At 46.0% G+C, this 24,819-nt stretch overlaps 1 protein-coding gene across 5 annotated transcripts in view; it reads right to left on the reverse strand.

Annotated features, from left to right (window-relative positions):
* LOC135054806 (NACHT, LRR and PYD domains-containing protein 12-like) overlaps positions 1-24,819 on the reverse strand; it is a 613,159-nt gene that overhangs the window by 384,941 nt on the left and 203,399 nt on the right. For all 5 annotated transcript variants that reach the window (XM_063958163.1, XM_063958164.1, XM_063958165.1 and 2 more), the window contains one exon: positions 23,684-23,854. In XM_063958163.1, the coding sequence (XP_063814233.1) occupies positions 23,684-23,854 (171 nt within the window). The remainder of the gene's footprint in view (positions 1-23,683; positions 23,855-24,819) is intronic.

Here is a 24,819-nt window from a genome sequence, read left to right on the forward strand (position 1 = left end):
CATTGCTACTGCCTATGACATCTATAGGAGGATCCACTTAACGGAACACGGAGTTCCAAGTGAACTGTGAACCAGGACCCCAACATCATTACCGCTGCCATACGGACTCATACCTTACGGGACCCTTTTAAACGGAACACAGACTTGGTAACTACATCCAATTGGATGAATTAACGTACACCTGGTCCATTATTATGACTGTGCTTGTGTTGGCTTTAGTATATTAATGAGTGCTTAGCTGATCTAATGTTAGCATTTAAGTCCACCTGAAGTCATTTATGAGACATATTATACCTCAGAGTGTTGTTAGTATTATTTTTATTCTCTAATTGTTTTAAGTATTGTCACCTTTATAATTCTCCATATTAAATATATACATTTTAGAGTACACTGTGTCAAGCAGCGCTGTATATTTTCCTTCTTTCTTGATTTCTCAAGGGCTTGACTACCCCTTATCCATACAGCTGCTAGGGAAAACATACTCATCACAGCGCCCATATATATACTTGTTATATATCTTCTCCACCGATCTAGGAGTGGCACTGCAGTGTCAGACAGGATGGCACTTCAAAAAAATTGTCTCCAAACAGCACATGATGCAAAGAAAAAAAGAGGCGCACCAAGGTCGCTGTGTGACTAAGCTAAGCGACACAAATAGCCGACACAAACACCTGGCCCATCTAGGAGTGGCACTGCAGTGTCAGACAGGATGGCACTTAAAAAATAGTCCCCAAACAGCACATGATGCAAAGAAAAAAGTAGTGCAAGATGGAATTGTCCTTGGGCCCTCCCACCCACCCTTATGTTGTAGAAACAGGACATGCACACTTTAACGAACCCATCATTTCAGTGACAGGGTCTGCCACACGACCGTGACTGAAATGACTGGTTGGTTTGGGCCCCCACCAAAAAAGAAGCAATCAATCTCTCCTTGCACAAACTGGCTCTACAGAGGCAAGATTGTCCACCTCATCATCATCCTCCGATTCCTCACCTCTTTCACTGTGTACATTCCCCCAGATCCGGCATTAGGCATAGGCAAACTAGGCAATTGCCTAGGGCATTAGCTATGCCTAGGGGCATCAGCATCTTCTGCTGATTAAAATGATATGCGGCATGCCTATATTCTGTATGTAGCATTTCATATGCAGATACAGCCACAGTCTCATACAGTATATAGGCATGCTGCATATCAGTTTAATCAGCAGAAGCTGCTTGTGCATCCTAGCCACATAGCAATGCAAATAAGATGCATTTTCATTTAAAAAAAGGTGCCCGACGTTAGCATTGATGCAAGATTTGTGAGGACACATCTGTATCCAAGAAGAGGCAGAGGTCACAGTGTTAGTGGAAGTGTGAGTGCTGTGTGCATGTGAGTGGGTTGGTTGTGCAGTAGCATTCGGAATATGTGTAAGGAGCATTATGTCTGTCATGTAAAAATGCATTAATAATGTGCAACATATGTGTAAAGGGCCACTATGTGCATCATTATGTGTATAAGGGCATTAATAATGTGAGGCATATGTGTAACAGGGTACTACTGTATGGCCCTCATTTCGAGTCGTTCGCTCGCAAGGCGATTTTAGGAAAGTTACACACGCTAAGCCGCCGCCTACTGGGAGTGAATCTTAGCTTCTTAAAATTGCGAACGATGTATTCGCAATATTGCGATTACAAACTTCTTAGCAGTTTCAGAGTTGCTTCAGACTTACTCGGCATCTGCGATCAGTTCAGTGCTTGTCGTTCCTGGTTTGACGTCACAAACACACCCAGCGTTCGCCCAGACACTCCCCCGTTTCTCCAGCCACTCCCGCGTTTTTTCCGGAAACGGTAGCGTTTTTATCCGCACGCCCATAAAACGCTGTGTTTCCGCCCAGTAACACCCATTTCCTGTCAATCACACTACGATCGCCTGAGCAAAGAAAAAGCCGTGAGTAAAAATACTATCTTCATAGCAAAATTACTTGGCGCAGTCGCAGTGCGAACATTGCGCATGCGTACTAAGCAGAAAACCGCTGCGATGCGAAGAAAATTACCGAGCGAACGACTCGGAATGAGGGCCAATGTGTGTCATTATGTGTATAGCGGCACTAATAATGTGCAGCAAATGTGTACGGGGCACTATATGTGTCATTATGTGTATAAGGGCCTTAATAATGTGTGCCATATGTGTAAGGGACATTATGTGTAAAAGGGCAATAATAAAGGTTGTCATAATGTGTAAGGCGCATTATGTTTATAAGGACATTAATGTGTCTCATATGTGTAAGGGGCATTACTGTATGGAATTGTGTATAAATGCATTACTAATGTGTGGCATTATGTGTATAAGGTGCTCTACTATGTGGTGTTGCATATAGAAAGGGCACCACTGTGTCATCTAATGTGAATAAAGAGCAGTAAGGTGTGGTGTAATGTGAATAAGGAGCAATTCAGTGTGATGTAATGTGAATAAGGGTCTCTACTGTGAGGAGTAACGTTTATAACGTAAAGTGATACTACTGTGGGATGTAATATGAATTAGGGACACTATCGCAAGATAAAATGTGAAAAAAAGTTGCAGTACTGTGTGGCGTAATTGGAATTGGGGTTACTATTGTGTGGCCATGCCCCTTCCCAGCAAGAAGATGCCCCTTTTTGGGCTGTGCGTCAAATGTGCGAACTGCTCCTGTTTAAAATATAGGGGGTACAAGGACTGCTTTAGGAGAGGGGTGATGGTGCTGGGAAAGAGGTGCAAGGTCAGCGGCAGAACCAGCGGTGGTGCGGGTGGTGCTAGGGGGCACCAGCCAAAATCTTGCCTAGGGCATCATATAGGTTAGGGCCGGCTCTGCATCCCCCTCCTCACAGATTATTAATTCGTCCCCACTGGAATCCACCATCTCAGATCCCTGTGTACTTTCTGGAGGCAATTGCTGGTGAATGTCTCCACGGAGGAATTGATTATAATTCATTTTTATGAACATCATCTTCTCCACATTTTCTGGAAGTAACCTCGTAAGCAGATTGCTGATAAGGTGAGTGGCTGCACTAAACACTCTTTCGGAGTACACACTAGAGGGAGGGCAACTTAGGTAGAATAAAGCCAGTTTGTGCAAGGGCCTCCAAATTGTCTCTTTTTCCTTCCAGTATACATACGGACTGTCTGACGTGCCTACTTGGATGCGGTCACTCATATAATCCTCCACCATTCTTTCAATGGTGACAGAATCATATGCAGTGACAGTAGACGACATGTCAGTAATCGTTGGCAGGTCCTTCAGTCCGGACCAGATGTCAGCACTCGCTCCAGACTGCTCTGCGTCACCGCCAGCGGGTGGGCTCGGAATTCTTAGCCTTTTCCTCGCACCCCCAGTTGCGGGAGAATGTGAAGGAGGAGCTGTTGACGGGTCACGTTCCGCTTGACTTGACAATTTTCTCACCAGCAGGTCTTTGAACCTCTGCAGACTTGTGTCTGTTGGAAAGAAAGATACAATGTAGGTTTTAAATCTAGGATCGAGCACGGTGGCCAAAATGTAGTGCTCTGATTTCAACAGATTGACCACCCGTGAATCCTGGTTAAGCGAATTAAGGGCTCCATCCACGAGTCCCACATGCCTAGCAGAATCGCTCTGTTTTAGCTCCTCCTTCAATGTCTCCAGCTTTTTCTGCAAAAGCCTGATGAGGGGAATGACCTGACTCAGGCTGGCAATGTCTGAACTGACTTCACATGTGGCAAGTTCAAAGGGTTGCAGAACCTTGCACAACGTTGAAATCATTCTCCACTGCGCTTGAGTCAGGTGCATTCCCCCTCCTTTGCCTATATCGTGGGCAGATGTATAGGCTTGAATGGCCTTTTGCTGCTCCTCCATCCTCTGAAGAATATAGAGGGTTGAATTCCACCTCGTTACCACCTCTTGCTTCAGATGATGGCAGGGCAGGTTCAGGACTGTTTGCTGGTGCTCCAGTCTCCGGCACGCGGTGGCTGAATGCCGAAAGTGGCCCTCAATTCTTCGGGCCACCAATAGCGTCTCTTGCACACCCCTGTCATTTTGAAAATAATTCTGCACCACCAAATTCAATGTATGTGCAAAACATGGGATGTGCTGGAATTTGCCCAGATGTAATGCACGCACAATATTGCTGGCGTTGTCCGATGTCACAAATCCCCAGGAGAGTCCAATTGGGGTAAGCCATTCTGCGATGATGTTCCTCAGTTTCCGTAAGAGGTTGTCAGCTGTGTGCCTCTTATGAAAAGCGGTGATACAAAGCGTAGCCTGCCTAGGAACGAGTTGGCGTTTGCGAGATGCTGCTACTGGTGCCGCCGCTGCTGTTCTTGCTGTGGGAGGCAATACATCCACCTAGTGGGCTGTCATAGTCATATAGTCCTGAGTCTGCCCTGCTCCACTTGTCCACATGTCCGTGGTTAAGTGGACATTGGGTACAACTGCATTTTTTAGGACACTGGTGACTCTTTTTCTGATGTCTGTGTACATTTTCGGTATCGCCTGCCTAGAGAAATGGAACCTAGATGGTATTTGGTACCAGGGACACAGTACCTCAATCAAGTCTCTAGTTGCCTGTGAATTAACGGTGGATAACGGACACACGTTTCTCACCACCCAGGCTGACAAGACCTGAGTTATCCGCTTTGCAGCAGGATGACTGCTGTGATATTTCATCTTCCTCGCAAAGGACTGTTGGACAGTCAATTGCTTACTGGAAGTAGTACAAGTGGTCTTCCGACTTCCCCTCTGGGATGACGATCGACTCCCAGTAGCAACAACAGCAGCGCCAGCAGCAGTAGGCGTTACACTCAAGCATGCATCGGAGGAATCCCAGGCAGGAGAGGACTCGTCAGACTTGCCAGTGACATGGCCTGCAGGACTATTGGCTTTCCTGTGTAAGGTGTAAATTGGTGGTGTGGTTTGCAGGAGCTTGGTTACAAGAGGAAGGGATTTAGTGGTCAGTAGACTGCTTCCGCTGTCATCCAAAGTTTTTGAACTTGTCACTGACTTCTGATGAATGCGGTCCAGGTGACGTATAAGGGAGGATGTTCCTAGGTGGTTAACGTCCTTACCCCTACTTATTACAGCTTGACAAAGGCAACACACGGCTTGACACCTGTTTGTGTTGAAATAATTCCACACCAAAGAGGTGATTTTTTTTGTATTTTGACCAGGCATGTCAATGGTCATATTCGTCCCATGGACAACAGGTGTCTCCCCGGGTGCCTGACTTAAACAAACCACCTCACCATCAGAATCCTCGTTGTCAATTTCCTCCTCAGCGCCAGCAACACCCATATCCTCATCCTGGTGTACTTCAACAGTGACATCTTCAATTTGACTATCAGGAACTGGACTGCGGGTGCTCCTTCCAGCACTTGCAGGGGGCGTGCAAATGGTGGAAGGCGCAAGCTCTTCCCATCCAGTGTTGGGAAGGTCAGGCATGGCAACCGACACAATTGGACTCTCCTTGGGGATTTGTGATTTAGAAGAACGCACAGTTCTTTGCTGTGCTTTTGCCAGCTTAAGTCTTTTCATTTTTCTAGCGAGAGGATGAGTGCTTCCATCCTCATGTGAATCTGAACTTCTAGCCATGAACATAGGCCAGGGCCTCAGCCGTTCCTTGCCACTCCGTGTCGTAAATGGCATATTGGCAAGTTTACGCTTCTCATCAGACGCTTTCAATTTTGATTTTTGGGTCATTTTACTAAACTTTTGTTTTTTGGATTTTACATGCTCTCTACTATGACATTGGGCATCGGCCTTGGCAGACGACGTTGATGGCATTTCATCGTCTCGGCCATGACTAGTGGCAGCAGCTTCAGAACGAGGTGGAAATGGATCTTGATCTTTCCCTATTTTAACCTCCACATTTTTATTCTCCATTTTTTAATGTGTGGAATTATATGCCAGTATCAATAGCAATGGCCTACTACTATATATACTGCGCACAACTGAAATGCACCACAGTTATGGATGGATAGTATACTTGACGACACAGAGGTAGGTAGAGCAGTGGCCTTCCGTACCGTACTGCTATATATACTGGTGGTCACTGTCAGCAAACTGCAAAACTAAAATGCACCACAGGTATAGAATCTAGATGGATAGTATACTTGACGACACAGAGGTAGGTAGAGCAGTGGCCTTCTGTACCGTACTGCTATATATACTGGTGGTCACTGTCAGCAAACTGCAAAACTAAAATGCACCACAGGTATAGAATCTAGATGGATAGTATACTTGATGACACAGAGGTAGGTAGAGCAGTGGCCTTCCGTACCGTACTGCTATATATACTGGTGGTCACTGTCAGCAAACTGCAAAACTAAAATGCACCACAGGTATAGAATGGTATAGAATCTAGATGGATAGTATACTTGACGACACAGAGGTAGGTAGAGCAGTGGCCTTCCGTACCGTACTGCTATATATACTGGTGGTCACTGTCAGCAAACTGCAAAACTAAAATGCACCACAGGTATAGAATCTAGATGGATAGTATACTTGATGACACAGAGGTAGGTAGAGCAGTGGCCTTCCATACCGTACTGCTATATATACTGGTGGTCACTGTCAGCAAACTGCAAAACTAAAATGCACCACAGGTATAGAATCTAGATGGATAGTATACTTGACGACACAGAGGTAGGTAGAGCAGTGGCCTTCTGTACCGTACTGCTATATATACTGGTGGTCACTGTCAGCAAACTGCAAAACTAAAATGCACCACAGGTATAGAATCTAGATGGATAGTATACTTGACGACACAGAGGTAGGTAGAGCAGTGGCCTTCCGTACCGTACTGCTATATATACTGGTTGTCACTGTCAGCAAAACTCTGCACTGTACTCCTCCTATATAATACTGCTGGTCCCCAGTCCCCACAATAAAGCAGTGTGAGCACAGATATATGCAGCACACTGAGTACAGATATGGAGCGTTTTTCAGGCAGACAACGTATAATACTGGTGGTCACTGGTCAGCAAAACTCTGCACTGTACTCATAGGTGTGCGCAGGGGGGGTGCCTTGTGCGCACAGTCACCCCCTAATGTCTGGCACCCCGATCTCACATGCCTGATGCAGCAATCACAGAGCAAGCAGATTACTGTCCCCTCTGCGCTGCACCCTGTCATGACTGCATTACTGACCGGACGCCTGGGTTAATCAAGGGTACCACTGCCACCGGCTTTCAAATTCCCACCTCCATCTCCATGTACAAAAACAGTGTGATGTGACGTGATTACGTCATGCTGCTCGCACGCCCACCTGTCACAACCGCCACATGCCCACCGCTCTCCTATGCTATGCCAACGCCAGCCACTGATAAGGAGCAGTATGCAGCCAGCGTTCCTCTTAGGAAGACAAGTTCAATACTGGCCGGTGGTCTGCAGCAGCATTGACACGTCACTCATTTTTCCAGCAGCAGCAGTAACTAGTCTGCGACTGTCAGTGTCAGTTTAGTTACCGACTTATAAGTAAGCTGCTGCAGCTTGCAGGGGAAAGAGAGGGGGAGCCAGACCAGGCTGAGGAGGAGCAGTGTAATTGCAGTGAGTGCCATCAGGGGTGTTTGTTTGGTGCACACCACAACATCTGACAATGTATCTGCTTTATTAGGATTGGTACAAGGGTGGATATTTTATATGCGTTGACCATAAATAGATGTCAATAGATGGTGCTAGACACACCCAAAAGGCGATGCAAGACACACCCCTCCGACGGTGCACCCCCAAATAAAATGTGCTGCGCACGCCAGTGACTGTACTCCTATATAATACTGCTGGTCCCCAGTCCCCACAATAAAGCAGTGTGAGCACAGATATATGCAGCACACTGAGCACAAATATGGAGAGTTTTTCAGGAAGACAACGTATAATACTGGTGGTCACTGGTCAGCAAAACTCTGCACTGTACTCCTCCTATATAATACAGCTGCTCCCTAGTCCCACAATTAAGCAGTGTGAGCACAGATATATGCAGCACACTGAGCACAGATATGGAGCATTTTCAGGCAGATAAAACTGGTGGTCACTGATCAGCAAAACTCTGCACTGTACTCCTCCTATATAATACAGCTGCTCCCTAGTCCCACAATTAAGCAGTGTGAGCACAGACATATGCAGCACACTGAGCACAGATATGGAGCATTTTTCAGGCAGATAAAACTAGAGATGAGCGCCGGAAATTTTTCGGGTTTTGTGTTTTGGTTTTGGGTTCGGTTCCGCGGCCGTGTTTTGGGTTCGACCGCGTTTTGGCAAAACCTAACCGAATTTTTTTTGTCGGATTCGGGTGTGTTTTGGATTCGGGTGTTTTTTTCAAAAAACACTAAAAAACAGCTTAAATCATAGAATTTGGGGGTCATTTTGATCCCAAAGTATTATTAACCTCAAAAACCATAATTTACACTCATTTTCAGTCTATTCTGAATACCTCACACCTCACAATATTATTTTTAGTCCTAAAATTTGCACCTAGGTCGCTGGATGACTAAGCTAAGCGACCCTAGTGGCCGACACAAACACCGGGCCCATCTAGGAGTGTCACTGCAGTGTCACGCAGGATGTCCCTTCCAAAAAACCCTCCCCAAACAGCACATGACGCAAAGAAAAAAAGAGGCGCAATGAGGTAGCTGTGTGAGTAAGATAAGCGACCCTAGTGGCCGACACAAACACCGGGCCCATCTAGGAGTGGCACTGCAGTGTCACGCAGGATGTCCCTTCCAAAAAACCCTCCCCAAACAGCACATGACGCAAAGAAAAATTAAAGAAAAAAGAGGTGCAAGATGGAATTGTCCTTGGGCCCTCCCACCCACCCTTATGTTGTATAAACAGGACATGCACACTTTAACCAACCCATCATTTCAGTGACAGGGTCTGCCACACGACTGTGACTGAAACGACGGGTTGGTTTGGACCCCCACCAAAAAAGAAGCAATTAATCTCTCCTTGCACAAACTGGCTCTACAGAGGCAAGATGTCCACCTCATCATCATCCTCCGATATATCACCGTGTACATCCCCCTCCTCACAGATTATCAATTCGTCCCCACTGGAATCCACCATCTCAGCTCCCTGTGTACTTTGTGGAGGCAATTGCTGCTGGTCAATGTCTCCACGGAGGAATTGATTATAATTCATTTTAATGAACATCATCTTCTCCACATTTTCTGGATGTAACCTCGTACGCCGATTGCTGACAAGGTGAGCGGCGGCACTAAACACTCTTTCGGAGTACACACTTGTGGGAGGGCAACTTAGGTAGAATAAAGCCAGTTTGTGCAAGGGCCTCCAAATTGCCTCTTTTTCCTGCCAGTATAAGTACGGACTGTGTGACGTGCCTACTTGGATGCGGTCACTCATATAATCCTCCACCATTCTTTCAATGGTGAGAGAATCATATGCATTGACAGTAGACGACATGTCCGTAATCGTTGTCAGGTCCTTCAGTCCGGACCAGATGTCAGCATCAGCAGTCGCTCCAGACTGCCCTGCATCACCGCCAGCGGGTGGGCTCGGAATTCTGAGCCTTTTCCTCGCACCCCCAGTTGCGGGAGAATGTGAAGGAGGAGATGTTGACAGGTCGCGTTCCGCTTGACTTGACAATTTTCTCACCAGCAGGTCTTTCAACCCCAGCAGACTTGTGTCTGCCGGAAAGAGAGATCCAAGGTAGGCTTTAAATCTAGGATCGAGCACGGTGGCCAAAATGTAGTGCTCTGATTTCAACAGATTGACCACCCGTGAATCCTTGTTAAGCGAATTAAGGGCTCCATCCACAAGTCCCACATGCCTAGCGGAATCGCTCCGTGTTAGCTCCTCCTTCAATGTCTCCAGCTTCTTCTGCAAAAGCCTGATGAGGGGAATGACCTGACTCAGGCTGGCAGTGTCTGAACTGACTTCACGTGTGGCAAGTTCAAAGGGCATCAGAACCTTGCACAACGTTGAAATCATTCTCCACTGCACTTGAGACAGGTGCATTCCACCTCCTATATCGTGCTCAATTGTATAGGCTTGAATGGCCTTTTGCTGCTCCTCCAACCTCTGAAGCATATAGAGGGTTGAATTCCACCTCGTTACCACTTCTTGCTTCAGATGATGGCAGGGCAGGTTCAGTAGTTTTTGGTGGTGCTCCAGTCTTCTGTACGTGGTGCCTGTACGCCGAAAGTGTCCCGCAATTCTTCTGGCCACCGACAGCATCTCTTGCACGCCCCTGTCGTTTTTTAAAAAATTCTGCACCACCAAATTCAAGGTATGTGCAAAACATGGGACGTGCTGGAATTTGCCCATATTTAATGCACACACAATATTGCTGGCGTTGTCCGATGCCACAAATCCACAGGAGAGTCCAATTGGGGTAAGCCATTCCGCGATGATCTTCCTCAGTTGCCGTAAGAGGTTTTCAGCTGTGTGCGTATTCTGGAAAGCGGTGATACAAAGCGTAGCCTGCCTAGGAAAGAGTTGGCGTTTGCGAGATGCTGCTACTGGTGCCGCCGCTGCTGTTCTTGCGGCGGGAGTCCATACATCTACCCAGTGGGCTGTCACAGTCATATAGTCCTGACCCTGCCCTGCTCCACTTGTCCACATGTCCGTGGTTAAGTGGACATTGGGTACAACTGCATTTTTTAGGACACTGGTGAGTCTTTTTCTGATGTCCGTGTACATTCTCGGTTTCGCCTGCCTAGAGAAGTGGAACCTAGATGGTATTTGGTAACGGGGGCACACTGCCTCAATAAATTGTCTAGTTCCCTGTGAACTAACGGTGGATACCGGACGCACGTCTAACACCAACATAGTTGTCAAGGCCTCAGTTATCCGCTTTGCAGCAGGATGACTGCTGTGATATTTCATCTTCCTCGCAAAGGACTGTTGGACAGTCAATTGCTTACTGGAAGTAGTACAAGTGGGCTTACGACTTCCCCTCTGGGATGACCATCGACTCCCAGCAGCAACAACAGCAGCGCCAGCAGCAGTAGGCGTTACACGCAAGGATGCATCGGAGGAATCCCAGGCAGGAGAGGACTCGTCAGAATTGCCAGTGACATGGCCTGCAGGACTATTGGCATTCCTGGGGAAGGAGGAAATTGACACTGAGGGAGTTGGTGGGGTGGTTTGCGTGAGCTTGGTTACAAGAGGAAGGGATTTACTGGTCAGTGGACTGCTTCCGCTGTCGCCCAAAGTTTTTGAACTTGTCACTGACTTATTATGAATGCGCTGCAGGTGACGTATAAGGGAGGATGTTCCGAGGTGGTTAACGTCCTTACCCCTACTTATTACAGCTTGACAAAGGCAACACACGGCTTGACACCTGTTGTCCGCTTTTCTGTTGAAATACCTCCACACTGAAGAGCTGATTTTTTTGGTATTTTCACCAGGCATGTCAACGGCCATATTCCTCCCACGGACAACAGGTGTCTCCCCGGGTGCCTGACTTAAACAAACCACCTCACCATCAGAATCCTCCTGGTCAATTTCCTCCCCAGCGCCAGCAACACCCATATCCTCCTCATCCTGGTGTACTTCAACACTGACATCTTCAATCTGACTATCAGGAACTGGACTGCGGGTGCTACTTCCAGCACTTGCAGGGGGCGTGCAAATGGTGGAAGGTGCATGCTCTTCACGTCCAGTGTTGGGAAGGTCAGGCATCGCAACCGACACAATTGGACTCTCCTTGTGGATTTGGGATTTCGAAGAACGCACAGTTCTTTGCGGTGCTTTTGCCAGCTTGAGTCTTTTCATTTTTCTAGCGAGAGGCTGAGTGCTTCCATCCTCATGTGAAGCTGAACCACTAGCCATGAACATAGGCCAGGGCCTCAGCCGTTCCTTGCCACTCCGTGTGGTAAATGGCATATTGGCAAGTTTACGCTTCTCCTCCGACAATTTTATTTTAGGTTTTGGAGTCCTTTTTTTACTGATATTTGGTGTTTTGGATTTGACATGCTCTGTACTATGACATTGGGCATCGGCCTTGGCAGACGACGTTGCTGGCATTTCATCGTCTCGGCCATGACTAGTGGCAGCAGCTTCAGCACGAGGTGGAAGTGGATCTTGATCTTTCCCTAATTTTGGAACCTCAACATTTTTGTTCTCCATATTTTAATAGGCACAACTAAAAGGCACCTCAGGTAAACAATGGAGATGGATGGATACTAGTATACAATTATGGATGGACTGCCGAGTGCCGACACAGAGGTAGCTACAGCCGTGAACTACCGTACTGTGTCTGCTGCTAATATAGACTGGTTGATAATGAGATGTAGTATGTATAAAGAAGAAAGAAAAAAAAAACCACGGGTAGGTGGTATACAATTATGGATGGACTGCCGAGTGCCGACACAGAGGTAGCTACAGCCGTGGACTACCGTACTGTACTGTGTCTGCTGCTAATATAGACTGGATGATAATGAGATGTAGTATGTATAAAGAAGAAAGAAAAAAAAAACCACGGGTAGGTGGTATACAATTATGGATGGACTGCCGAGTGCCGACACAGAGGTAGCTACAGCCGTGAACTACCGTACTGTGTCTGCTGCTGATATAGACTGGTTGATAATGAGATGTAGTATGTATAAAGAAGAAAGAAAAAAAAACCACGGGTAGGTGGTATACAATTATAGATGGACTGCCGAGTGCCGACACAGAGGTAGCTACAGCCGTGGACTACCGTACTGTACTGTGTCTGCTGCTAATATAGACTGGATGATAATGAGATGTAGTATGTATAAAGAAGAAAGAAAAAAAAACCACGGGTAGGTGGTATACAATTATGGATGGACTGCCGAGTGCCGACACAGAGGTAGCTACAGCCGTGAACTACCGTACTGTGTCTGCTGCTAATATAGACTGGTTGATAATGAGATGTAGTATGTATAAAGTAGAAAGAAAAAAAAAACCACGGGTAGGTGGTATACAATTATGGATGGACTGCCGAGTGCCGACACAGAGTTAGCTACAGCCGTGGACTACCGTACTGTACTGTGTCTGCTGCTAATATAGACTGGATGATAATGAGATGTAGTATGTATAAAGAAGAAAGAAAAAAAAACCACGGGTAGGTGGTATACAATTATGGATGGACTGCCGAGTGCCGACACCGAGGTAGCTACAGCCGTGGACTACCGTACTGTACTGTGTCTGCTGCTAATATAGACTGGATGATAATGAGATGTAGTATGTATAAAGAAGAAAGAAAAAAAAACCACGGGTAGGTGGTATACAATTATGGATGGACTGCCGAGTGCCGACACAGAGGTAGCTACAGCCGTGAACTACCGTACTGTGTCTGCTGCTAATATAGACTGGTTGATAATGAGATGTAGTATGTATAAAGAAGAAAGAAAAAAAAAACCACGGGTAGGTGGTATACAATTATGGATGGACTGCCGAGTGCCGACACAGAGGTAGCTACAGCCGTGGACTACCGTACTGTACTGTGTCTGCTGCTAATATAGACTGGATGATAATGAGATGTAGTATGTATAAAGAAGAAAGAAAAAAAAACCACGGGTAGGTGGTATACAATTATGGATGGACTGCCGAGTGCCGACACAGAGGTAGCTACAGCCGTGGACTACCGTACTGTACTGTGTCTGCTGCTAATATAGACTGGATGATAATGAGATGTAGTATGTATAAAGAAGAAAGAAAAAAAAACCACGGGTAGGTGGTATACAATTATGGATGGACTGCCGAGTGCCGACACAGAGGTAGCTACAGCCGTGAACTACCGTACTGTGTCTGCTGCTAATATAGACTGGTTGATAATGAGATGTAGTATGTATAAAGAAGAAAGAAAAAAAAACCACGGGTAGGTGGTATACAATTATGGATGGACTGCCGAGTGCCGACACAGAGGTAGCTACAGCCGTGGACTACCGTACTGTACTGTGTCTGCTGCTAATATAGACTGGATGATAATGAGATGTAGTATGTATAAAGAAGAAAGAAAAAAAAACCCACGGGTAGGTGGTATACAATTATGGATGGACTGCCGAGTGCCGACACAGAGGTAGCTACAGCCGTGGACTACCGTACTGTACTGTGTCTGCTGCTAATATAGACTGGATGATAATGAGATGTAGTATGTATAAAGAAGAAAGAAAAAAAAAAACCACGGGTAGGTGGTATACAATTATAGATGGACTGCCGAGTGCCGACACAGAGGTAGCTACAGCCGTGGACTACCGTACTGTACTGTGTCGGCTGCTAATATAGACTGGATGATAATGAGATGTAGTATGTATAAAGAAGAAAGAAAAAAAACCCACGGGTAGGTGGTATACAATTATGGATGGACTGCCGAGTGCCGACACAGAGGTAGCTACAGCCGTGAACTACCGTACTGTGTCTGCTGCTAATATAGACTGGTTGATAATGAGATGTAGTATGTATAAAGAAGAAAGAAAAGAAAAACCACGGGTAGGTGTTATACAATTATGGATGGACTGCCGAGTGCCGACACAGAGGTAGCTACAGCCGTGAACTACCGTACTGTGTCTGCTGCTAATATAGACTGGTTGATAATGAGATGTAGTATGTATAAAGAAGAAAGAAAAGAAAAAACCACGGGTAGGTGGTATACAATTATGGATGGACTGCCGAGTGCCGACACAGAGGTAGCTACAGCCGTGGACTACCGTACTGTACTGTGTCTGCTGCTAATATAGACTGGATGATAATGAGATGTAGTATGTATAAAGAAGAAAGAAAAAAAAAAACACGGGTAGGTGGTATACAATTATGGATGGACTGCCGAGTGCCGACACAGAGGTAGCTACAGCCGTGGACTACCGTACTGTACTGTGTCTGCTGCTAATATAGACTGGATGATAATGAGATGTAGTATGTATAAAGAAGAAAGAAAAAAAAAACCACGGGTAGGTGGTATACAATTATGGATGGACTGCCGAGTGCCGACACAGAGGTAGCTACAGCCGTGAACTACCGTACTGTGTCTGCTGCTAATATAGACTGGTTGATAATGAGATGTAGTATGTATAAAGAAGAAAGAAAAAAAAACCACGGGTAGGTGGTATACAATTATGGATGGACTGCCGAGTGCCGACACAGAGGTAGCTACAGCCGTGGACTACCGTACTGTACTGTGTCTGCTGCTAATATAGACTGGATGATAATGAGATGTAGTATGTATAAAGAAGAAAGAAAAAAAAAACACGGGTAGGTGGTATACAATTATGGATGGACTGCCGAGTGCCGACACAGAGGTAGCTACAGCCGTGGACTACCGTACTGTACTGTGTCTGCTGCTAATATAGACTGGATGATAATGAGATGTAGTATGTATAAAGAAGAAAGAAAAAAAAAAAAACACGGGTAGGTGGTATACAATTATGGATGGACTGCCGAGTGCCGACACAGAGGTAGCTACAGCCGTGGACTACCGTACTGTACTGTGTCTGCTGCTAATATAGACCGGATGATAATGAGATGTAGTATGTATAAAGAAGAAAGAAAAAAAAACCACGGGTAGGTGGTATACAATTATGGATGGACTGCCGAGTGCCGACACAGAGGTAGCTACAGCCGTGGACTACCGTACTGTACTGTGTCTGCTGCTAATATAGACTGGATGATAATGAGATGTAGTATGTATAAAGAAGAAAGAAAAAAAAACCACGGGTAGGTGGTATACAATTATGGATGGACTGCCGAGTGCCGACACAGAGGTAGCTACAGCCGTGGACTACCGTACTGTACTGTGTCTGCTGCTAATATAGACTGGATGATAATGAGATGTAGTATGTATAAAGAAGAAAGAAAAAAAAAAAACACGGGTAGGTGGTATACAATTATGGATGGACTGCCGAGTGCCGACACAGAGGTAGCTACAGCCGTGGACTACCGTACTGTACTGTGTCTGCTGCTAATATAGACCGGATGATAATGAGATGTAGTATGTATAAAGAAGAAAGAAAAAAAAAACCACGGGTAGGTGGTATACAATTATGGATGGACTGCCGAGTGCCGACACAGAGGTAGCTACAGCCGTGGACTACCGTACTGTACTGTGTCTGCTGCTAATATAGACTGGATGATAATGAGATGTAGTATGTATAAAGAAGAAAGAAAAAAAAAACCACGGGTAGGTGGTATACAATTATGGATGGACTGCCGAGTGCCGACACAGAGGTAGCTACAGCCGTGAACTACCGTACTGTGTCTGCTGCTAGTATAGACTGGATGATAAATAATGATATAAAAATATATATATATCACTACTGCAGCCGGACAGGTATATATATATTATATAATGAGGGACCTGCTGGACACTGTCTGTCAGCAGAATGAGTTTTTTAATTTTTATAGAATAAAAAAAGTAAACACCACACAAGTCACACGACGAGTGTACTTTTTCAGGCAGACAATCACAATATACTATACTGGTGGTCAGTGTGGTCAGGTCACTGGTCACAGTGGTCAGTGGTCAGTCACACTGGCAGTGGCACTCTGGCAGCAAAAGTGTGCACTGTTTAATATGTACTCCTGGCTCCTGCTATAACCTATAACTGCTCCCCAGTCTCCCCCACAATTAAGCTGTGTGAGCACAGTCAGATATTATACATAGATGATGCAGCACACTGGGCTGAGCACAGATATGGTATGTGAGTGTGACTGAGTCACTGTGTATCGTTTTTTTCAGGCAGAGAACAAGAACAGAACGGATTATTAAATAATAATAAATTATAAAACTGCACTGGTGGGTCAGGTCACTGGTCATCAGTCACTAGTATAACTCCTCCTAAGCTCCAGTAAGTAAATGAAGTGTCTCACTCTCACTCTCCTATCTATTTTAATTTCTAAACGGAGAGGACGCCAGCCACGTCCTCTCCCTATCAATCTCAATGCACGTGTGAAAATGGCCGCGACGCGCGGCTCCTTATATAGAATCCGAGTCTCGCGATAGAATCCGAGCCTCGCGAGAATCCGACAGCGTGATGATGACGTTCGGGCGCGCTCGGGTTAACCGAGCAAGGCGGGAAGATCCGAGTCGCTCGGACCCGTGTAAAAAAACATGAAGTTCGGGCGGGTTCGGATTCAGAGAAACCGAACCCGCTCATCTCTAGATAAAACTGGTGGTCACTGATCAGCAAAACTCTGCACTGTACTCCTCCTATATAATACAGCTGCTCCCCAGTCCCACAATTAAGCAGTGTGAGCACAGATATATGCAGCACACTGAGCACAGATATGGAGCATTTTTCAGGCAGATAAAACTGGTGGTCACTGATCAGCAAAACTCTGCACTGTACTCCTCCTATACAATACTGCTGGTCCCCAGTCCCCACAATAAAGCAGTGTGAGCACAGATATATGCAGCACACTGAGCACAGATATGGAGCGTTTTTCAGGCAGAGAATGGATAAAACTGGTGGTCACTGGTCAGCAAAACTCTGCACTGTACTCCTCCTATATAATACTGCTGCTCCCCAGTCTCCACAATTAAGTAATAAGCACAAATATTTGCAGCAACATTAATAAACGGAGAGGACGCCAGCCACGTCCTCTCCCTAACATTTCCAATGCACGAGTGAAAATGGTGGCGACGCGCGGCTCCTTATATAGAATCCGAATCTCGCGAGAATCCGACAGCGGGATGATGACGCTCGGGTTAACCGAGCCATACGGGAGAATCCGAGTATGCCTCGGACCCGTGTAAAATGGGTGAAGTTCGGGGGGGTTCGGTTTCCGAGGAACCGAACCCGCTTATCACTAATACGCACGCACAGTATTGCCGAGTACTAACCTGATCGTAGCACTGCAAAAAGTTGCTAGTGAGCGATCAACTCGGAATGACCCCCACAAACAGGAACAGCAACAGCTGAACCAACAACAATAGTTAAGCAAGTTACAGTGCAGGAAAACACGAAGCACTGGGCGGGCACCCAGTATCCTCTACAGCAGTGGTCAGGGAACAGGGGTAAAAATGAAATTCCTGGGGGTAATGGACGGTCACGCTGCTGAGACACAGCCCCGTCCAGCACCGGCCGGCTCGCGATGTGCTGACGTTACACCGCTCTCCCTCACGCCCTCCTGTCCTGCGCTGTCCTGTCCTCCTACCCGCGGCCCTCCAACCCACACATAGAACTTGAAGTGTTCTGTGGCTGACCGCTGACTGAGTTCCGCAGGATCAGACAGGGGCCCACATAACAGTGGGAAATTTCCACTGACATTACTGAGGTGAGGATGTGACCATCTGTCTCCTAAAAGTCGTTTCCCCCCTTCCCCCCTCATCCATCTATCTTACATTCATTCTGGTGTTTTGGGGAGAAAGTGCTGATTAACCCATTCATTGCCAAGAAAAAAAATTGGCAAAGATAATAATAAATAAATATATATATATATATATATATATATATATATTATTATTATTTATATCTATGGTGGTCATTCCGAGTTGTTCGCTCGCTAGCTACTTTTAGCAGCAATGCAAACGCAAAGCCGCCGCCCTCTGGGAGTGTATCTTAGCATAGTAGAATTGCTAACGAAAGATTACTAATTCTGCTATTAAGTATTTCCTTGCAGTTTCTGAGTAGCTCCAGACCTACTCCTAGATTGCGATCACCTCAATTTGTTTAGTTTCTGATTTGACGTCACAAACACGCCCAGCGTCTGGCCAGCCACTCCCACGTTTCTCCAGCCACTCCTGCATTTTCTGCTGGCACACCTGCTTTTTTTAGCACACTCCTGGAAAATGCTCAGTTACCACCCAGAAAGTAACACCCACTTCCTGTCAATCACTCAGCGATCAGCAGAGCGATTGAAAAGCTTTGTTCGCCCGTGAGTAAAATAGCATAGTTTTGTGTAAAAATACTTAGCGCGTGCGCCCTGCTGTGCATACGCATGCGTAGAACTGCCGGATTTTAGCCTATTAGCAATTCTGCTAAAAATAGCAGCAAGCGAACAACTCAGAATGACCACCTATATCTATATAAACACACACAGTTTCTCAGAAATGCCATATAAACAGTGATGACCAGTATACATGCACAATAATATATGATTTCCTTCCTTTCAAATCAAGGGGGTAACATCGGCGTATCTAAATATATTTGGGGGTAAAAGGTAAAAAAGTTTCCTGACCCCTGCTCTACATGGCCTTTAACATAACCCATGCTAACGTGCATGCATAACGTAACAGCAACAGCTGTAAAACATCTTTACACATGAGGACCTGTGTAAAAAGACAAACGTGATTTGCAGGAAAAATGAGCACTGGGCGGGCGCCCAGCATCCTCTACGGACTACGAGAAAAGGATTTACCGGTAGGTAATTAAAATCCTATTTTCTCTTACATCCTAGAAGATGCTGGGGTCCACATTAGTACCATGGGGATGTACCAATGCTTCCAGAACGGAGCGAGGGGGGGGGGGGGAGGGAGAGCGCACAGGCTCCTGCAGAACTGCTTGACCAAACTTTAGGTCCTCAGAGGCCAAAGTATCGAACTTGTAGAACTTAGCAAACGTGGTCGACCCGACCAAGTAGCGGTTCGGCAAAGCTGTAAAGCCGAGACACCCTGGGCAGTCGCCCAGGAAGATCCCACCTTACGAGTAGAGTGGGCCTTAACAGATTTTGGACACGGCAATCCTGCCGTAGAATATGCATGCTGGATAGTGAACCTGATCCAGAGAGAAATCGACTGCTTAGAAGCAGGATAACCAATTTTCTGTGACGAGCAGTCCTCTTCACATAGATCTTCAAAGCCCTCACAACATCCAAGGACTTTGAAGCAATTGAGGAGGCAGTAGCCACTGGCACCACAATAGGTTGGTTGATATGAAAAGCCGACACAACCTTAGGAAGGAGCTCTGCTCTATCATCATGAAAGACTAAATAGGGTCTTTTACAGTACAACGCCATACCTCCCAACTGTCCCGATTTTTTATTAGGCAACGCACCTTTTCCGGGAGCGTGTGTCCCACTTTATAAAGATGAAATGTTGGGAGGTATGCAACGCCCCCAATTCTGACACACGATGCGCAGAAACCAAGGCCAACAAAGTGACCACCTTTCACGTGAGAAACTTGACCTCAGCCTCCTGTAAAGGCTCAAACCTATCCGATTGCAGGAAATGCAACACCACATCAAAGTCCCAGGGCACCGTCAGCACCACAAAGGGAGGCTGGATGTGCAGAACCCTTTTCAAAAAGGTCTGAACCTCAGGTAGGGCAGCCAACTGTTTCTAATAGAAAATGGATAAAGCCAAAATCTGGACCTTTAGGGATCCCAATCGCAGGCCCATATCCACCCCTGCTTGCAGGAATAGGAGAAACCATCCAAGTTGAAACTCCAGCGCAGGAAGTTTCTTGGATTCACACAAAGACACATACTTTTTCCAAATTCAATGATAATGTTTACACGTTACTCCCTTCCTAGTCTGTATCAGGGTAGGAATAACCACGCTTGGAATACCCTTCCGAGCTAAGAGCTGGCGCTCAACCGCCATGCCGTCAAACGTAGCCATGGTAAGTCCTGATAAGCAAACGGCCCCTGTAGTAGAAGATCCTCCCAAAGAGGAAGATGCTTTGGATCTTCCAGCAGTAGATCCAGCAGATCCACGTACCAAGCCCTCCTAGGCCAGTCCAGAGCAAAGAGGATCATCTGAACTCTTGTTCTTTTTGCAAGCTTTAGAATTCTTGGAATGAGAGGAAGTGGAGGGAACACATACACTGATGTGAACACCCGCGGTGTTACCAGGGCATCCACCGCCACTGCCTGTGGGTCTCTTGACCTGGAACAGTACCTCCGAAGCTTTTTGTTGAGGCGGGAGGCCATCATGTCTATTTGAGGTACGCCCCAAAGACTTTTCGCCTCTGCGAACACTGGCGGGTGTAGATCCCACTCTCCTGGATCAAGATCATGCCTGCTGATGTCACCATCAGCGTATGATTCCTCACCCCCATCAGTGTATACATCCTCTTTTTTTACTGGCAAAGGTCTTCCTCATGCAGAATTTATAATTCAATTTGATGAACATCATCTTTTCCACATTTTGGGGAAGTAACCTCCTACGCGGATCTCTGACAAGGTTCCCGGCTGCGCTAAAAACTCTGAGTATACACTGGAGGGTGGGCAACAAAGCCAGTTTGTACAAAGGCCTCCAAATTGCCTTTTTTTCCCTTCCAGTATTGAAACGGACTGTCTGACATGCCTATTTGGATGTTATCACTGAAATAATCATCAACCATTCTTTCAATGGTGACAGCATCATATGCAGTGGCAGTAGACATGTTAATAATTGTACCCAGCTCCTTCAGTCCGGACCAAATGTTAAAAGTCTTTCCTGAGTGATGTTCAGAAATATGCATTATTTTTTTTTATATCACACACCGGCGGTTACAGTGTCGCACAAATGAGTCAGAAATATATATAATTACACACTGCGGTCGACCTTCACCAACAGTGTTGCACAATACGTATGAGTTGTATACGTATGAGTCAGAAATAGTAGTTAAACACTGCGGTTGACCTTCACCAACAGCGTCGCACAATACGTGTATGAGTAGGAAATAATATAGTGCAGTCTGACCGGCAGTGTCACAGTATTTATGAAAATAAAATAAAAAAAATTATAGTACACTGGGGTACAGCACAAACAAAAAAAATTAGATTTTTTTATAAGTATAATTTTAAGCTTTTCGTTTTTAGCTTTAACGGAGCCCCTGGATGGACGGACGGACAGATCATCCCTTTCAGATACAAGCAGACAGAGAGAGCAACCCTTTCAGATACAGCAGACAGAGAGCACCCCTTTCAGATACAGCAGACAGAGAGCACCCCTTTCAGATACAGCAGACAGAGAGCACCCCTTTCAGATACAGCAGACAGAGAGAGCACCCCTTTCAGATACAGCAGGCAGAGAGAGCATCCCCTATTTAAGATACAGCAGACAGAGAGTACCCCTTTCAGATACAGCAGAGAGAGAGAGCACTCCTTTCAGTTGCAGCAGAGAAAGCACCCCTTTCAGATGCAGCAGAGAGATTTCCCCTTTCAGATACAGCAAAGAGAGCACCCCTTTCAGATGTAGCAGAGAGATTTCCCCTTTCAGATACAGCAAAGAGAGCACCCCTTTCAGATGTAGCAGAGAGAGCACCCTTTTCAGATGTAGCAGAGAGAGCACCCCTTTCAGATACAGCAGACAGAGATAGCACCCCTTTCAGATACAGCAGACAGAGAGAGCAGCCCTTTCAGATGCAGCAGACAGAGAGAGCACCCCTTTCAGATACAGCAGACAGAGAGAGCACCCCTTTCAGATGCAGCAGACAGAGAGAGCACCCCTTTTCCAGATACAGCAGACAGAGAGAGCACCCCTTTCAGATGCAGCAGACAGAGAGAGCACCCCTCTCAGATACAGCAGACAGAGAAAGCACCCCTCTCAGATACAGCAGACAGAGAGAGCACCCCTTTCAGATACAGCAGACAGAGAGAGCACCCCTTTCAGATACAGCAGACAGAGAAAGCACCCCTCTCAGATACAGCAGACAGAGAGCACCCCTCTCAGATACAGCAGACAGAGAGAGCACCCCTCTCAGATACAGCAGACAGAGAGCACCCCTCTCAGATACAGCAGACAGAGAGAGCACCCCTCTCAGATACAGCAGACAGAGAGCACCCCTCTCAGATACAGCAGACAGAGAGAGCACCCCTTTCAGATACAGCAGACAGACAGAGCACCCCTTTCAGATACAGCAGACAGAGAAAGCACCCCTCTCAGATACAGCAGACAGAGAGCACCCCTCTCAGATACAGCAGACAGACAGAGCACCCCTTTCAGATACAGCAGATAGAGAGAGCACCCCTCTCAGATACAGCAGACAGAGAGAGCACTCCTTTCAGATACAGCAGAGCAACCGCCCCAAGCCAGACAACACAGTAATGAGACGTCCATTCAGTACACTCTCCACAGCCGGAGTGAAGATGATGCTGATCACCAGGGACTTATATAGAATCCAAAACCAACAAGAATTTAACAGTGGGAAGATGACGATTGGCCTCGCTTTGGTATCTGAATAAGGTGGGAAGTCCCGAGCCATGCTCAGATCTCAATATTCGAGTGGGTTCGGGTTCCTGAGAACCAAACCTGCTCATACAGTATCTAATTTGAAGTAATCACAACTTTTCCTTCAGAAATAGTTGGATATCTATTATCTAATGTAACAGAAAATGTAAATAGGTACCTAATACCGATATACATTAATCATACAAATAAAACAATGACAGATATTGTCCCTTTTTCACTCAATTAAAAACAAGTGCTTGGGTTGTATTTTAGATTTCCTGAAATATAACCCAAGCACTAGTTTTTAATTGAGTGAAAAACAGAGACTTTGTTTGGGTCTGCCCATATTTGTAACGTGCCAATCATTTACAAGGCCACTTTGACACGACCTGTCCCTTTTTAAAATATAGGGGGTGGACAGTGGCATATCTAGAATGGGTGCAATATGTGCAGTGCACAAGAGCTCTTGGGGTCCAACACCGCACACCCATTTTTCAAATACTCACCTCACCAGAGTCCCCCGCCGGTGGCAGCATCTCTCATCAAATCTCCGGTAAATGGTGCGGCAGGCATTTTTCCAGAGATTTGCGCATGTGCGTAAGAAAATCTCAGGGAAAATTGCCTGTACTGTACAGTATGTACTGTACTGAGAGATTAGATATATAAATACTAGAAGAGTTCTTACGTAAGATCCTGTAGGGCACAGGCTGGATGTCTCAGTCCCGTACACAGAAGTTTTATTCCATAGTCTTCAAGACGATTCTGTGACAGGTCCAGTCTGGTCAGAGAGCGGTGTGTAGGAATAACGGTGCGGAGATCAACACAGCAGGAGGAGGTCAGACCACAGTTCTGTAACCTGATGAGAGAGGAGGGATCTGCATTAGGTCATTTCTTATCATTTCCAGCACAATGTTGGTACATATATCAGCTATTAGACTAAGTGGAGACACTGATAATGTTATGGATTTAATGAATATAGATGAGGGTAGGTCAGAGGTTCTCAAATGTAGTCCTAAAGGCACCCCAACAGTCAAGGCTGTAAGATTATATATGCTTGGCCAAAGGTGACTTCATTAGTACCTCAGCAGAGCCAGTGAAAGGTTTCTCGACTCCCTCAGCAAAACTTCAACCTGCTGCCCACCCAAAAACACACACAGTACCCACTAGCCAGTCCCTTAGGTGAAAGTGTATAGGTAGCATCTTAGAAGTTCAACAGCCACAGTCTGCATTACAATAAACAAGGATGCATGTCCCAGAGTTACCCTTAATTTTGTGATAAGCAGACTCAGGGCTGTGGATATATCTAAAACCTTAACCATTGGAGTGCCTTGGGAACCCTGTTTAAAACCCTCTTGGGTAGGTGGATGAGCTCAAGTCTTCTGGCCCCCAACTGAGCTGCGGCTACCATCCCGGCGATCGGGATCCCAGAGGTTAGCATACCGATGCCGAGATCCCGGCTGCCAGAATTCTGGCAGGGGGACCAAAACTGTTCCCACTTTTGGGTGTCCACGACACCCATAGAGTGGGAATAGAACCTGTGGCGAGCGTAGTGAGCCACCGAGCCTGCACCGTGGTTTCATAGGGTCTCTCTCCACCACCTACAGTAATCTTCGGGGTACATTCTTGTATATAATTATAGGTGATGCACCTGTTCTTACCACACTTGAAGAACCCTCTTACTTTTTTATTATGCTGTACAAGCCAATTTGTTTCCCCAGATGCACTATTAGGTTGTTCAATGATAGTCCTTAGGTGACTAGGTGCTAACAGATTTTTAAAGCAAATAAAACATGGATCATTTGGAAGGATATTAGATAGAAT

The sequence above is a fragment of the Pseudophryne corroboree genome, chromosome 3 (genome assembly GCF_028390025.1).
Source record: "Pseudophryne corroboree isolate aPseCor3 chromosome 3, aPseCor3.hap2, whole genome shotgun sequence".
Taxonomy (NCBI): Eukaryota; Metazoa; Chordata; class Amphibia; order Anura; family Myobatrachidae; genus Pseudophryne; species Pseudophryne corroboree.